Here is a 13,474-nt window from a genome sequence, read left to right on the forward strand (position 1 = left end):
ACTGGAGAACAGCATCTGGCTTTCATAATAATGGAACTTAATTTTCTCAATCTGAGATCAATAAACTCTGCATTTAACCCATCTCCTTGAGGAGCAGTGGGCTGCCATTGTGCGGCGCCCAGGGAGCAGTTTGGGGTTAAGGATCAAACCAGGTACTTGGAAGCTTCTCAGAGCACAAGCTCACTGCACTAACCACTAGGCCTTTTCTGAAACCTGAAAAACCTTTGGTATGCAGGAGTTCTTTTTCATCCCACTGTCTAAAATGCAGTAATTCAAGCAAAGGAGCCCCAACCAACAGTGGAATTAAATGATACAGTGGATGACAGCATATAATTAAAACTCTTTTATTTCCATTATGTAATGTTACTTCTGAAGTACTTAATATTATCTTTAATTGTTTTAAGAAACATGCGTAACACTGCATGTCCAAACAATAAACATGTCCCTTTTTGAATTGAATCAGTGAAATTACCTTTTCCATTTTATCCTAATTTACTGAGATGCACCTATAGCTGTTTTTCTGTATTAATGATGAAAATCCCTGATGGTCCAAGATGTTTCATTTATGTGAACAAACATGAAGGCGCCGTAGTATCTTTGAGAGGTTAACTTAAAAACATTTTATTTGTAAAGAGAGTCAGAGACCAGTTCAATTGCATAGCAATTTAATCCTTGTCCAATAAGGACTCTTTCCCTTACACAGGGAGAGGCCCTGTGGTCACTCTCAATCACGTTTTTAACCGACCAAGACAATATCAATAAAACTATTGATAAGCGCTCACTATCTTCAATAGTGACCATATTCAACAGGCATTGTAGGGTCTTAAAAGAAGCCGTTCCTACACACCATCACTAAATGTCCACTGAACGTCCCGTTTTAAACCATCGAATTACAGAAAATACAAGATGGGCACCATAACAATCAAATCCAAGGTTTGTTTTCGTGTTGAGTCAAAGGCTTCCAGGCTCATGTTGGGCAGGTGGTACAGAGAATCGTTGAAACGGAAAAAGAAGAAAAAAATATGAGAAACATGCATGGGGAGGGGATTAGGGCTTTTCCTAATGCCACATACTGAGTGTGTACACAAACAGGCACAGACGCGGATCTCCAAAAGGAGCCTTCCCAGCTCGTGCAGCGCAGGGATGTTTGATCGGACCCACAGGGTGGTGGTGTCAAAAAGAAAAGAAAAGCACTACACGAGGAGCTAGGGCTTCACATTGAGATGCAGCCTATACAGACACCGGCCCCTGTTTCAGGAGGGAGGTTCTACTACACATCACAATCTCTATCCACAGTTTGGAGTTCAGTCTCGGAATGTCAACAGCAGCACGTTTTGTTTTTCTCTGTCCTTTTGCGTCCCTCTCTGTGTGTCACTGCAAGTCTCTGTCCTCCAGATACCTGTACTCGAAGGTGAACCCCTCTTTTTTCCTCTGGCCCCATTTCTCATAGTCGAAGTAAATGTAAGTGCCCTAATGGGAGAAACGAGTGGAACAACCATTAATAAACCACAATGAGCAGCATGTTAGGCTTTGCAGAGCATGGAAAACTAGCTTAGAAGCTGTACCTGCTCAAACTCGTCAGTGATAGTCTTGGGCTCTTCGTGCCTCTGAAACCACATCATGTACTTGGTGTGAAACCTCCATGATTGTTTCTTTAGAGCCTTGGCAGATAAATACTGAGCCTTGGTGCCCTGATAAAGGAAGAAGAACAAAACATTGAATCACCCTGCTGTATATAAAAAAAGAAAGGAAGGAAATACCAAGTAAGGTAAACTTTTACCTCCAGGTAGTAGAAGATGAAGAAGAGCGTCTCTGTGGACAGCCTCTGGTAGAACTCTATGGTGTCAGAGTGGTGGGGTGGTACTTGATGGTGGTATGGCAAGGTAGGACATGGGTTCCTCATCAGGTATTGCCTTTAAAACAAAAAGGCAATATTCATAACAGGATCTATTTCAGTAATGCAACAGAAAAAGGTTGTATAGATCAGTTACGCAGTCAATTCCTGTGTTAACTTCTATCACTTTAATTAAATGGAATGGCTAACAGATACCCTAAATATCCAACAAAATCTAAATGATCTTTGTTTCATAATCTTTTAACAGTTATACCTGCTGACCAAACATTTCATCGCCTCCCCTAAACTTTCCATTAAGACCATTATGCCCCAAATAAATCAAATTCACTGCAATGATGGCTGAATTTCAGTGGAGACTTCATACTGGATTTAAAACGTATCAAACTGCTGTGCCGTTCCCCTCACTTCCCCATTAAATATAATATTTAATTTCATATGGAAAGATGACTTTGGACTACTGAAGAAAGCACAGACTCAAGCTCAGGAGAATTTCTCTCACCTTTTTAAAAGGCCTGTGCCTCAGCCTTTTTCTACCCCACTCTTTCCTTCCACCTAATTTTCATCCATATACTTGAATACAACAGTCTGAAAAGCCAGCTTCTTCAAAAAAATATTTTGTCTACTTCCCTTTTTGAGGATCATTTAATAAATTGCTTAACATAAAGTAAACGTTTTTGCTTTTCGTTTTTGCTTTATTAAAATATTAACAGAAAGAAATCATTGCATATTTTCTTATTACTCTGCCCTGCCTTTGCACCATAATGTGGTTTAATCTGTATTAAATTCTGTCTAATAATACTCCAGAAAATTCTGTTTGAATCTAAAAACTTTCAAAACTTTGACTTTTTGACTTTGACTTTTCAAAAAGGGGATTTCTCTCCCTAAAATAACAAATTTTACCAGAATAACTAACCAGATTTCACATTATTCATTAGGTTTTTATAATAACACCATCTAGGCAGATTCATTTCTTGCTGCGTGTTTGTTTTAATGTCAAGATGTTACTTCAATTAAAAGGTTTTAATAAATGCAGCTTTTAATCAAAGAGTTTAAATGAGAAGAGAAGCAGTGGGAGACAATATGGGTAACATACAATGATCACATCTTAAAACAGGGACCCTGTATTATCACCATCTGTCAGAACCTCACCTGATCCTCTCAGAGTCAGAGGGGTGAGGCATGTGCGTCCATGCAGACTCCTGCATCGCCTGCTGGTAGAGATGGTCTTTGGAGAGAGGAGTTGGGCCCAGTGGACAAACCCCAAGCGAAGGGGGGATGCTGACCTCCGAAACAGATGGTTGAGGAGCTGCAGGTGTGCCGGGTGCTGCCGATGAAACAGAAAAAATATCTACAGGAAAAAAGGACAAAGAGGGAGATTTTCTTCAACTTCTAATTCTTTCAAAAGTAAAAATCCTAAACCTTGGGCTATCAGAAAGATGGCAATACTTTTTCTCTTGAGATTTTTTGAAAAATTAATTTATAAGAACAGAAAACTTTAAATATAACCAAACCCAACTATGAGGAATGTATAAATAAAATGGTTCCACCTAAAAATCTATAAACTGCAACTGCTTTTAAATAATCAGTTTATTCGTAATGTTTGAGAAGTATTTCTACATACAAACGGAGAAATGCTGTATATCCACCGTAAAGAGACTATGTCATGTTAATTTTGAGAGGATAATTCAGTAGAAATATTGCCTGACCGTTCAGCCCTCTGTTGGATACGTGCAGGTTGGAGATCTCTCCCTCTATTCCTGATCCCAGCGCCGCTCTCTCAGCCATCGCCTTCAAAGAGCTGAGGGGCTCCGGAGCCTGAGGAGGGGGAGAGAGACAGGAGCTGATGGTAACATAAGGCGCTGAAGTTAAATGGAAACGGTAAAGTCAATTGATTCAAGACTACTGACATTTTGAAACAGAAAGGCAGTGAAAGAACATGAAATGAAAAATTAAAATTATTCTCCAGCTTAATCTTAATGTAAACTGAGACTATTACTTTTTGCATCATCAGTCAATTCTGGGATATTTGCCTTGTCAGAGTAGAAAGGTAAAGTTTTCAGCTCCAAACCATCTTAGTTTATAAGCTGCTTCCCATCTGTATGTGCTGCTGTACAACTGCAGGTTATACATAAATGAGTTTGGGGCAGTTAGGGTTGTTTTAGACACAATATCTAAATTTCAACCTATTGACAAGTATCTATAAAAAAACAAAGAACCAATAGACTACTAGTTATTCATTGAAATGGCAAAATAATCTAGTCCCCATCTCCAGTCCTCAAAAGCAACAATCCTGCCCCTTTGAGAAGCTGCTCAGCTGCAACACACCTGAACCAAATGAAGGCTGATTACCAGACTTATACAGACTGCCACAGGGGTTAATTTAGCTGCATTTGATTCAGCTGTGCTGGAGAAGAGGCATACTAAATCAGTTCCTGAGGGCTGGTGTCCTGTGTATTTTAGAGGTTTCAGCTGTAAACATCTGAATCAGGCGTATTAAAGCAGGAAAAACTAAATCTGCAGATAGCGGCCCACAAGGTCACTGTAGATCCCTGCAGTAATGTATTTAGCGTTGATCCTTTATTGTTAAAAGAAAGCCACAGGTGGCATTCATATCATTAAAAACTAATTGAATTCCATTTAGACGCTTCAGTTCAGCAGTTCCTGCATAGCACAGACTTTAAAGCTGCTTAATAGAATGCTAAATGTACAAAGCCAATGTTTAAAAAAAAAAAATTTGCAATTTGCCACACCTTTGTTCCTCCTGCTGAGAAAAGTATAAGCATCTACTGCTGAAAATTCAGAGATAAATTAAGTTTAAACAGCTTCCTGACTACCTGAGTGGAAGCTGGTCATCTCCATGCCACCACTTATTAAACAGAAACCCAGGAAAAGCATTGTGTTCATATGATACATTACATTTTTTTTTTCTTCTAAGAATCTGACTTTTTGACTTTTATTACCAGCAAGTCATAATCATTCAAATTAAGAGGTATAAAAAGTTATCTGTTTAACACAAGTTTTTTTTAAATAAATTTTACTAAGAGGCACAATTTTAGCAAAACAACTCCTATAAACTTTTGAGGCAGATTTAACTTTCTGTAAAAATCACAGAAACGGCTTTCCTTATGTGTTCGAGCAGATATTTATTAACTTTCATTTTAAAACTTAAATTGAAATTTCTAAAATATTCTGACATGGAACTGGAAAGCTAAAGGCGGAAGATCTGACTAAGTGTTTAGTAACAAACAACTTTTTTAGCATAGGAACCAAAAACTATGATCAGCTATGTTACACAACCTGGAACAGACCAATCATTCCTAGACTAGATTATATCACTCTCACTCCTAAAAGCTTCTGGATCCAGTCTAAAAGAACCAAACAGATAGGGACCCAGCTTGAAACTTTGCTCAGAAAGAGTGGAATACAGCGAATTTACATTTTTGGCCTTTAAAAAGTTCTCTTATCTGAAGCTCATCAATCAGCAATGAAAACAAGCAGTTGATCATAAACAAATTTTACCAAGTTAAAACTTAAATGAACGTCCTTGTGTAAAAGAAAAAAATAAATACAAAAATAAATTATTATCACGTAATAATTCAGAGTTAAAAATGATGCAGAAACTCACAGCTTAAACCGAGATCAACACTGCTTGCTTTGCTCACCTTAAGGCCCTCAGAGGCCTGAGGAAATGAGTGGGGCCCGTTGAGGAGGCTCCCTCCACCCGGTGTGCTGTCTGAGAAGGAGGGGGAGGGAGAGCTTGGGGGCAATGTGATGGAGCTAATTAAGCTGGGGCCATTGTCCATGCTGCACAAGGAGGAGAGTGTCAAAGCAGAGTCAAAATACGACAAACATTTGGTAAGGCAAACAGTAAAAGGATGAAGGAAAAATGACGGCTTACGGCTGGCTTGTCGAGGAGCTGAGTGAGGAGGCTTGGCTGCTTTGTGACTGGCTTGGTGTGCTTAGAGCTGATTCAGTGGAACTCTCTGCCACTACAGCACTGTAACCTGGAGGCAGGCGAGGTAAAAATTGGAGAAAATGTTTCTACAGTAAACGGTGACAAATCACCAGCATATCAACCTACTTGGGCTTCCATTCTGCTTTAATCCACTCGGAGGTCTGGCAGGAGCAGCGTTCACTCCAGCCACACCGGCGTTCCCGCTGTTTCCGACCATCAGGCCAACTGCTCCGGGGGTGGAGTTGGCAGAACTCGGGGGCCCCTGTGATGCAGCGGGGGCCACGCTTTGCCCAGGGACCAGACCCAATATGCTGTTACCCAGAGAGATGTGGGCTGAGCTAGAGCCTAGCAAGCTGAGCCCAGACCCGGCTCCGTTGGTGGTGATTCCACTGGAGCTTGAATTGGAGATGGAATTGCTGCTCTCAGGCAAAACGCTGGACTGAGTGGTGTTGCTCAGACCAAGTCCACCAGATGCTGCTGCGTGCGCGTAAAGGGCAGACGTGGAACTTGTAATTAGGCCTGCCATTGTGTTTAACGGAGTGGTGTGGCCTGCCAAGCCTAAGCTTGGCATCTGGTTAGCATTGCTGGTCCCGCTCATGCCGCTTTTCCTTAAATCCGACCCGAGCCCAAGACTGGATGATGGGGTAGACCCAGAGTTGGGAGCTGTTGAACTGGGTGTGCTGGGTGTGGACAGGGAGGGGGCGGTGGATGCTGGGAGAGCTTGGTTGCTAGGTGGACTGGGGGCATTGTTTGAGGGGACCGAAGGTTTCGTTTGAGGTGGCTGCTGTTGCTGCTGCGACTGATTTGATGGCTGAGACTGGTGCTGCTGCTGTGCAGATTGATGCTGATGCTGCTGTACCGCACTGCTGAAACTTCCTATGAGACTGCTGCTGGTGGGAACCACAGGAACACCTCCAACAACACTTGCCATAGACAGGGAGGAGGAAGAAGAGGACCCGGAGGTGACGGAAGAAGAGAAAGAAGATTGCAAGGAAGGGGTACCGTTCTTCACAGGCGACTAAAAGGAAAATAACACAACAGAATCTTAGTAAAAACTGTCACAACCGCAAATATACAGAAACAGGATCTTTTGGGAGCAAATTTTACTGTGACTATTCGTGTCCAGCTATGCAGGAGATGGTACAAACTAAATCAGAAGTCTCCAGCCATGGCCCTACAGAGAAAACTCATTCGATTTCAGTGTCTGAGAGGCCAAGTAACCTTCAGCAACCGTGAGTCTCCAGGACCAAGGGTGAAGAGTGCTGCTCTACACTTTTCAGCTACTGACACAGCACAGATGAGAACCTCTCACCTGACTAACGTGACTGTCTGTCGACCGTCCCCTTTTCTTATCGTCCTCTGAGTTCTCCTATAGGAGGAGATACCTTGATGTGACAATCCACTTTCGAAAAGTTTATTCAGCACACCAGGCAGTGGATTAGAAAGCAGTTGTGCTTGATGACTTGATTAGACACAGTGCCCTGCAAAGGCTTACAAACCTCTTAAACCTCACAATTTCTTAAATAAGAATAGACTTCTGTGTTTTATTTCGATTTTGTATCAGGGCCTTCAAATAGTACATTATTGTGAAATGGTAAAGTTTTTAAACTTTAATTTGTCAATCTGCAATTTTTCTTCAATCTCATGTGAATGCACTACTTTGTGTTTGTCAATACCCAAATACAGGTGCTGGTCATAAAATTAGAATATCATGAAAAAGTAGATTGATTTCAGTAATTCCATTTAAAAAGTGAAACTTGTATATTATATTCATACATTACATACAAACTCATATATTTCAGATGTTTATTTTGTTTAATTTTGATGATTACAAATGACAACAAATGAAAATCTCAAATTCATCATATCAGAAAATTAGAATATTACTGAAGACCAATAAAAACAAAGGATTTATAGAAATGTTGGCCAACTGAAAAGTATGAACATGAAAAGTATGAGCATGTACAGCACTCAGTATTTAGTTGGGCCTCCTTTGGCCTGTATTACTGCAGCAATGCGGCGTGGCATGGAGTCGATCAGTCTGTGGCACTGCTCAGGTGTTATGATAGCCCAGGTTGCTCTAATAGTGGCTTTTAGCTCTTCTGAATTGTTGGGTCTGGTGTATTGCATCTTCTTCTTCACAATACCCCATAGATTTTCTATGGGGTTAAGGTCAGGAGAGTTTGCTGGCCAATTAAGAACAGGGATACCATGGTCCTTCAACCAGGTACTGGTAGCTTTGGCACTGTGTGGAGGTGCCAAGTCCTGTTGGAAAATTAAATCTGCATCTCCAAAAAGTTGGTCAGCTGCAGGAAGCATGAAGTGCTCTAAAACTTCCTGGTATGTGGCTGCGTTGACCCTGGACCTCAGAAAACACAATGGACCAACACCAGCAGATGACATGGCACCCCAAACCATCACTGACTGTGGAAACTTTACACTGGACTTCAAGCAACGTGGATGAAGTGCCTCTCTTCTTTTCCTCCAGACTCTGGGACCTTGATTTCCAAAGGAAATGCAAAATTTACTTTCATCAGAGAACATGACTTTGGACCACTCACCAGCAGTCCAGTCCTGTTTCTCTTTAGCCCAGGCAAGACGCTTCTGACGCTGTCTGTGGTTCAAGAGTGGCTTGACACAAGGAATGCGACAGCAGAAACCCATGTCTTTCATACGTCTGTGTGTGGTGGTTCTTGAAGCACTCACTCCAGCTGCAGTCCACTCTTTGTGAATCTCCCCCACATTTTTGAATGGGTTTTGTTTCACAATCCTCTCCAGGGTGCGGTTATCTCTCTTGCTTGTACACTTTTTTCGACCACATCTTTTCCTTCCCTTCGCCTCTCTATTAATGTGCTTGGACACTGAGCTCTGTGAACAGCCAGCCTCTTTAGCGATGACCTTTTGTGTCTTGCCCTCCTTGTGCAAGGTGTCGATGGTCGTCTTTTGGACAAACTGTCAAGTCAGCAGTCTTCCCCATGATTGTGTAGCCTATAGAACTAGACTGAAAGACCATTTAAAGGCTTTTGCAGGTGGTTTGAGTTAATTAGCTGATTAGAGTGTGGCACCAGGGGCCATCAATTTTGAACCTTTTCACAATATTCTAATTTTCTGATATGATGAATTTGAGATTTTCATTTGTTGTCATTTGTAATCATCAAAATTAAACAAAATAAACATCTGAAATATATGAGTTTGTATGTAATGTATGAATATAATATACAAGTTTCACTTTTTAAATGGAATTACTGAAATCAATCTACTTTTTCATGATATTCTAATTTTATGACCTGCACCTGTATGTGAAGGTTTGAAGGTGTATGACTACTTTTGCAGAGCATTGTGCATGTTTAAAAGGAGAAGAGGAGTAATTTTGGCATCCCTTCACCACCAGCGCAAAAGCTCAAACGATGCAAAACAGAACTTACAGCAGTGCAAGTAGCCGGAGACGGAGGGATGGGCGAAGAAGATGTAGTAGAGGTGGGAGTGCTGCTAGAGTGAAGGTACATGTCATCTTCCACATTGCCTGATGGAGAAGTGGCAACAAGTGCCGGAGCTACAAGAAAATAACAGACACGCCATAAGGAGACGCCTCTAAGACAGAAGAAAGGAAACCATCTTCTGAATTTATCTTTAGGGCTCTCTCACGGATGTCTTCCAGGTCTAGGTCATCATACAGGAACTCGTTCTCCTCAAAGTCCGGGTCTTGACAGGAATCAATGTAGTATTCAACGTCATCCTTGATCTTCTGGATAGCGTCCACCGGTACAGAGTCATTGTCCAGCATCCGTAGAATTGTCTCCAACATGCGAATATGGTATCTATGTCTCTCAATCAACCGCTTGAGTTCATCGATACGATCTTGCTTCTGCAGGACAAACAGAAAATAAAAACAAAATGCTGAAATCGCCATACTAAGTGTATATGTGTATAAATAAAGTCTTATTGAACGGTCATAGCTTATAACAAAAAGAGGAAGGCTTTACGTCTTTATCGCCCTTCTTCTTCCGCGTCTGGACTGAAAGAGATTCCACCTCGCTCTCAAACTGATCCACCTGCATATTTAGTGTATCTATTGTATTCTAAAGGTGATAGGGAAGCCAGGAGAAGAGGGTTAATGAATATAGTTGACAGAAATTATAGGTGATGTCAAGTTTTTCCCTTTGTTTCTCTCCTTGCTTTTGATCAAACTAGCAGATAAAAAAGCAAACAATTTAAAAAATAAATATTGAACTTACCGTTAGCCACTGTCCCGTTTCTTCCTTTTCCCTCTGAGCTGGATCCACCTTCTGAGCAAGCCCTAAGCCTTCTTTAGAGTAGGCTTTTGTTTTCGTTTCACGTTCCACCACTTTGAACCGTTCCATTTGCTACAAAAAACAAAAAATTACATCGAGTCTCATCGATTTTTACTCCGACAATGTCTACCTTTCAAATGAGGGTTATTTTACTTCTGAACAGTCTACACTTTCATAGCTGTTGAGACAAAAATGTGTCTTTTTGATTGGGCTGCCACATAATCATACTGGAAGCTCTCAGATTTTTAGAAAAGACACAATGTAGCAATAGTGTTGCAAGCAATCATACAGTCAAAGCTCAACTTGATACAAAATAGCCATAACTGTGTTGCATTTGTAACAGAAATTATCACAACAATGACAGACAGGGTCATTGATGTCAATTGAGAGTCCCTTGTTTTTGTCACCAAATGCAGAACCAAATTCACTCTCTGCCACTTTATGGACAACACTTTGCAAAAATAAGGTTTGATTCCATTTTGACTTCAGCTCTAATGCAAGAAAAAATACTCAGGTTTTAGATTTGTTGTAGATTGTTTTTTTTTGCCCATCTATGCTGCAAATTCTCCCTTCCACTACATCTGAAAGATGTTACTTCGGGGCAAGTGCTGTGGAGAACACTAGAGTACAGGGAACTCATTTTCGTATATTAGAAAAGCACTGAAGACATTCTGAGCTGTTTGACAAGGTGTAAACATCTGAGGATACGCCCTATGTTGTCTTAAAAGCAAGAACCTGGTCAGCAACAAAGCTCAAGTAGGCTGCAGAGTTCAGATTATGCTCAGTGGCAGCAAATGAGCCAAAAGTGTGCCAAGAAAACAGTGCCCATCACCAAATCACCACCTCATGCCTGAACTGCAGCTAAGAGACCATAAGGACACCCGTTTTCGACTTATTTACCAGAATGTTGCAGTTAAAATCGAGCCTCATCAGATAATGCATCAGATTTTAGGGAACCTAAATAAATCCTTTATTTCTGGTTCTTAGCTGACAGGAGTGGCCTTTAGAGTGGTCTATAGATAATATTGCCCCTATAAAATTACATATTTATGTTTATGATTTGCTTTATACGATTTTAACGAGTATTTCAGCTACAACTACTTCACTAACATCCCAGACCAACCTGTTCATACATGTCTGCCATTATCAAAGCATAACGTCAAATTGGCTACTGCTCATTGGAAGTGGTCAAATACTCAGACTAATCCATCTTTAAACAATATTCACAAAACATTTAAGTCATAAAAACACTATTTCTTTACATAATTCTGGAAACTTCAGAAAAACGTCACCTAGATAAGTAAATACAATGTGTTGCTGCCATGTGATTGACAGAATCCCTGTTTGTTTTTACAAGATACTTAACAGGTTTATCAAACAAAGTGGCCCGTGAGCATATCTGCAGGTTATCTTCGAAACATTATTGTTAAAGGGGAATTGTTGTTAATTACGCTGGCCAGAAAAACAAAATCCAAAACTGCTACATTATGAACACATAACAAAGAATACATACCGTTTCTATTAGTTTTCGGTTCTCTACTAGCTGCCGTTTGTCTTTGATCTCGTTGGAGGCCACCCATGTTTTTATTTGATCTCTCAATCGCTGCAAAAAAAAAGAAAACACACAGCATTAGAACACATTCTAGCACTCTAAATGGCTACATTCCTATTGGTTTAAGTGTATTGTCCAATCCTACCTGAAGTTTTTTAATCTCTTTCTTGAGATCAGCTTCGTATTTTTCCTTCTGATTCGCATTAGCTGCATTGTGGAGCTGAGAAGTAGAACACAAATAAGTGTAAAGTTGAATATCTGAAGATTTTGATCCCAGTACAAATTTCCTCAAAGCTGGAAAATCGCTTACTTTTTGCCAGATGTCCTCAAACTGTTCAACACCTTCCGCTACTTTTTTCAAACATCTGTCAATTTCACCTGGAAATTGGGGAAAAAACATCCAAGTTTGGTTGCAGAAAAGTACAATGAAATCTAATCAAAAACACTTCAACCAAAATAGATGACAAAAAGAATGGGTAAAGTCTGCAGGTCGTTCACTGGCAGCACATGCAGCTTCACAGACACTTACCTTGTAGTTTTCTTTTATCAGCCATGGCTCTGACTACGACAATTTCCACATTCCGTCTGTCACAAGTGATCTGTGTAAATAAACCACACATGTATCACCACATAATACAAAATAAAACATAAATCAACCAACAACAGTAAAGCCGTATATCGTTTCGCTGTATCTGAAACTGACGTTAACATCATCTAAACCTACAGCTGACATTAGCAACACACATATAACACAAAAGCAGAACTAAAACACAATTATGTCGAAATTACACGTGACAGTCAATCCATAATTTACTCTGTGAAGTTATATGATCCTACTAACATTAACAAATATGACTGGTTTGGCACTCAGCTAAAATTAGCCAGCTAGCGAGCTAACACTAAACACTAGCCTAACTCGTCCACCTCGCTCGGCTAACTATCGGTTTTTAAAATAAGCTTCACATTTAGTTTAGCTCATAGCCATGCATCGCTACTCTGGGCTCCATCGGAGCATTGATAAAGATATTTTGCATTTTGAAAGGTAATATATAAGAGAAACCGTTCCACTCGCCGATATGCTAGCAAATACCCGAAATGCTAGGTAGCAGCTCAGCTAGCCAAAAAGGGAAACTGGGTTAATCCGACCATGTATATTTATACTTGTGTGAGACATTTACCTAGTATATGGTTTTTCGTTTGTCTTATTTCAAATAAAGCCAAAACTATTTCCAGTAAATCTTCTTTACTTCTTTACTTTTCTTTTCGATAGACTCGCTCACTGTAATGTAGCTGAAGATGGACGGTAGCTAAAATCCCACCTCCTCGTCTATGCCCCGCCCTAAACCCATTCTACGAGATCTGATTGGACAAGAACCACGCCTGTCACTGATGCCTATCCGGTGAATTGGAGAACAGCCATTGGCTCTTCTGTTTGATGACTGATGCGCGACTCAATTTCTTTCCTTACTGGTCCACTATCATTTTAAATAATTATATTTTCTATTTAAGTCAAATAAGAAATAAGGGACGCCCCTCTTACCTATGGCTGTTTGGCTGAAATGTTATTTGTGTAATTAAGACCAGACACATGTAATAGCTACATTTATGTATTTGAACAAAATATACCAATAAATTAGTTGGCTGATTATACAATACATATATATATGTATATATTCTTTTTAAAGGAAAGCGGTAATCAAATTCCAATAGCATTTAAATAAAAAAAAAAAATTTCTAATACAATGATCACAATTTTATATTTATGGATGTAAGACTTACCATTTATGATAAACCCTTAGATGATAACAAAAAAAATAATA

The 13,474-nt window shown here is 40.0% G+C and overlaps 1 protein-coding gene across 2 annotated transcripts; it reads right to left on the reverse strand.

Moving 5' to 3' along the window:
- Window positions 1-596: 596 nt before the first annotated feature.
- On the reverse strand, window positions 597-12,981 carry cnot3a (CCR4-NOT transcription complex, subunit 3a). 2 transcript variants are annotated; one of them, XM_038284325.1, is made up of 18 exons: window positions 12,833-12,981; window positions 12,184-12,253; window positions 11,965-12,032; window positions 11,800-11,874; window positions 11,616-11,705; window positions 10,046-10,174; window positions 9,794-9,889; window positions 9,456-9,675; window positions 9,236-9,363; window positions 7,123-7,179; window positions 5,937-6,828; window positions 5,754-5,859; window positions 5,518-5,659; window positions 3,562-3,670; window positions 3,005-3,203; window positions 1,781-1,913; window positions 1,566-1,691; window positions 597-1,470 (listed from the first exon to the last, which is right to left on the reverse strand). In XM_038284325.1, exons 2-18 carry the CDS (start codon window positions 12,206-12,208, stop codon window positions 1,372-1,374), a joined length of 2,694 nt encoding a protein of 897 aa, XP_038140253.1. In that variant the 5' UTR covers window positions 12,209-12,253; window positions 12,833-12,981; the 3' UTR covers window positions 597-1,371. The 2 variants fall into 2 exon arrangements, with proteins under 2 accessions (XP_038140253.1, XP_038140254.1); XM_038284326.1 differs by lacking the exon at window positions 7,123-7,179 and having other exon boundaries at window positions 1,328-1,470.
- Window positions 12,982-13,474: the final 493 nt, after the last annotated feature.

This window comes from Cyprinodon tularosa, unplaced genomic scaffold, assembly GCF_016077235.1.
Source record: "Cyprinodon tularosa strain WSP-4 unplaced genomic scaffold, ASM1607723v1 ctg2, whole genome shotgun sequence".
Classification (NCBI taxonomy): Eukaryota; Metazoa; Chordata; class Actinopteri; order Cyprinodontiformes; family Cyprinodontidae; genus Cyprinodon; species Cyprinodon tularosa.

Excerpts from the sequence above, each read along its gene's own strand:
- cnot3a (XM_038284325.1), bottom strand. The coding sequence starts at position 12,208 with ATGGCTGATAAAAGAAAACTACAAG. Across the intron at positions 11,875-11,964 it reads TTGAGGACATCTGGCAAAAA|CTCCACAATGCAGCTAATGC; the intron begins GTAAGCGATTTT and ends TCTACTTCTCAG. Across the intron at positions 6,829-7,122 it reads CAGACAGTCACGTTAGTCAG|TCGCCTGTGAAGAACGGTAC; the intron begins GTGAGAGGTTCT and ends TTTTCCTTTTAG.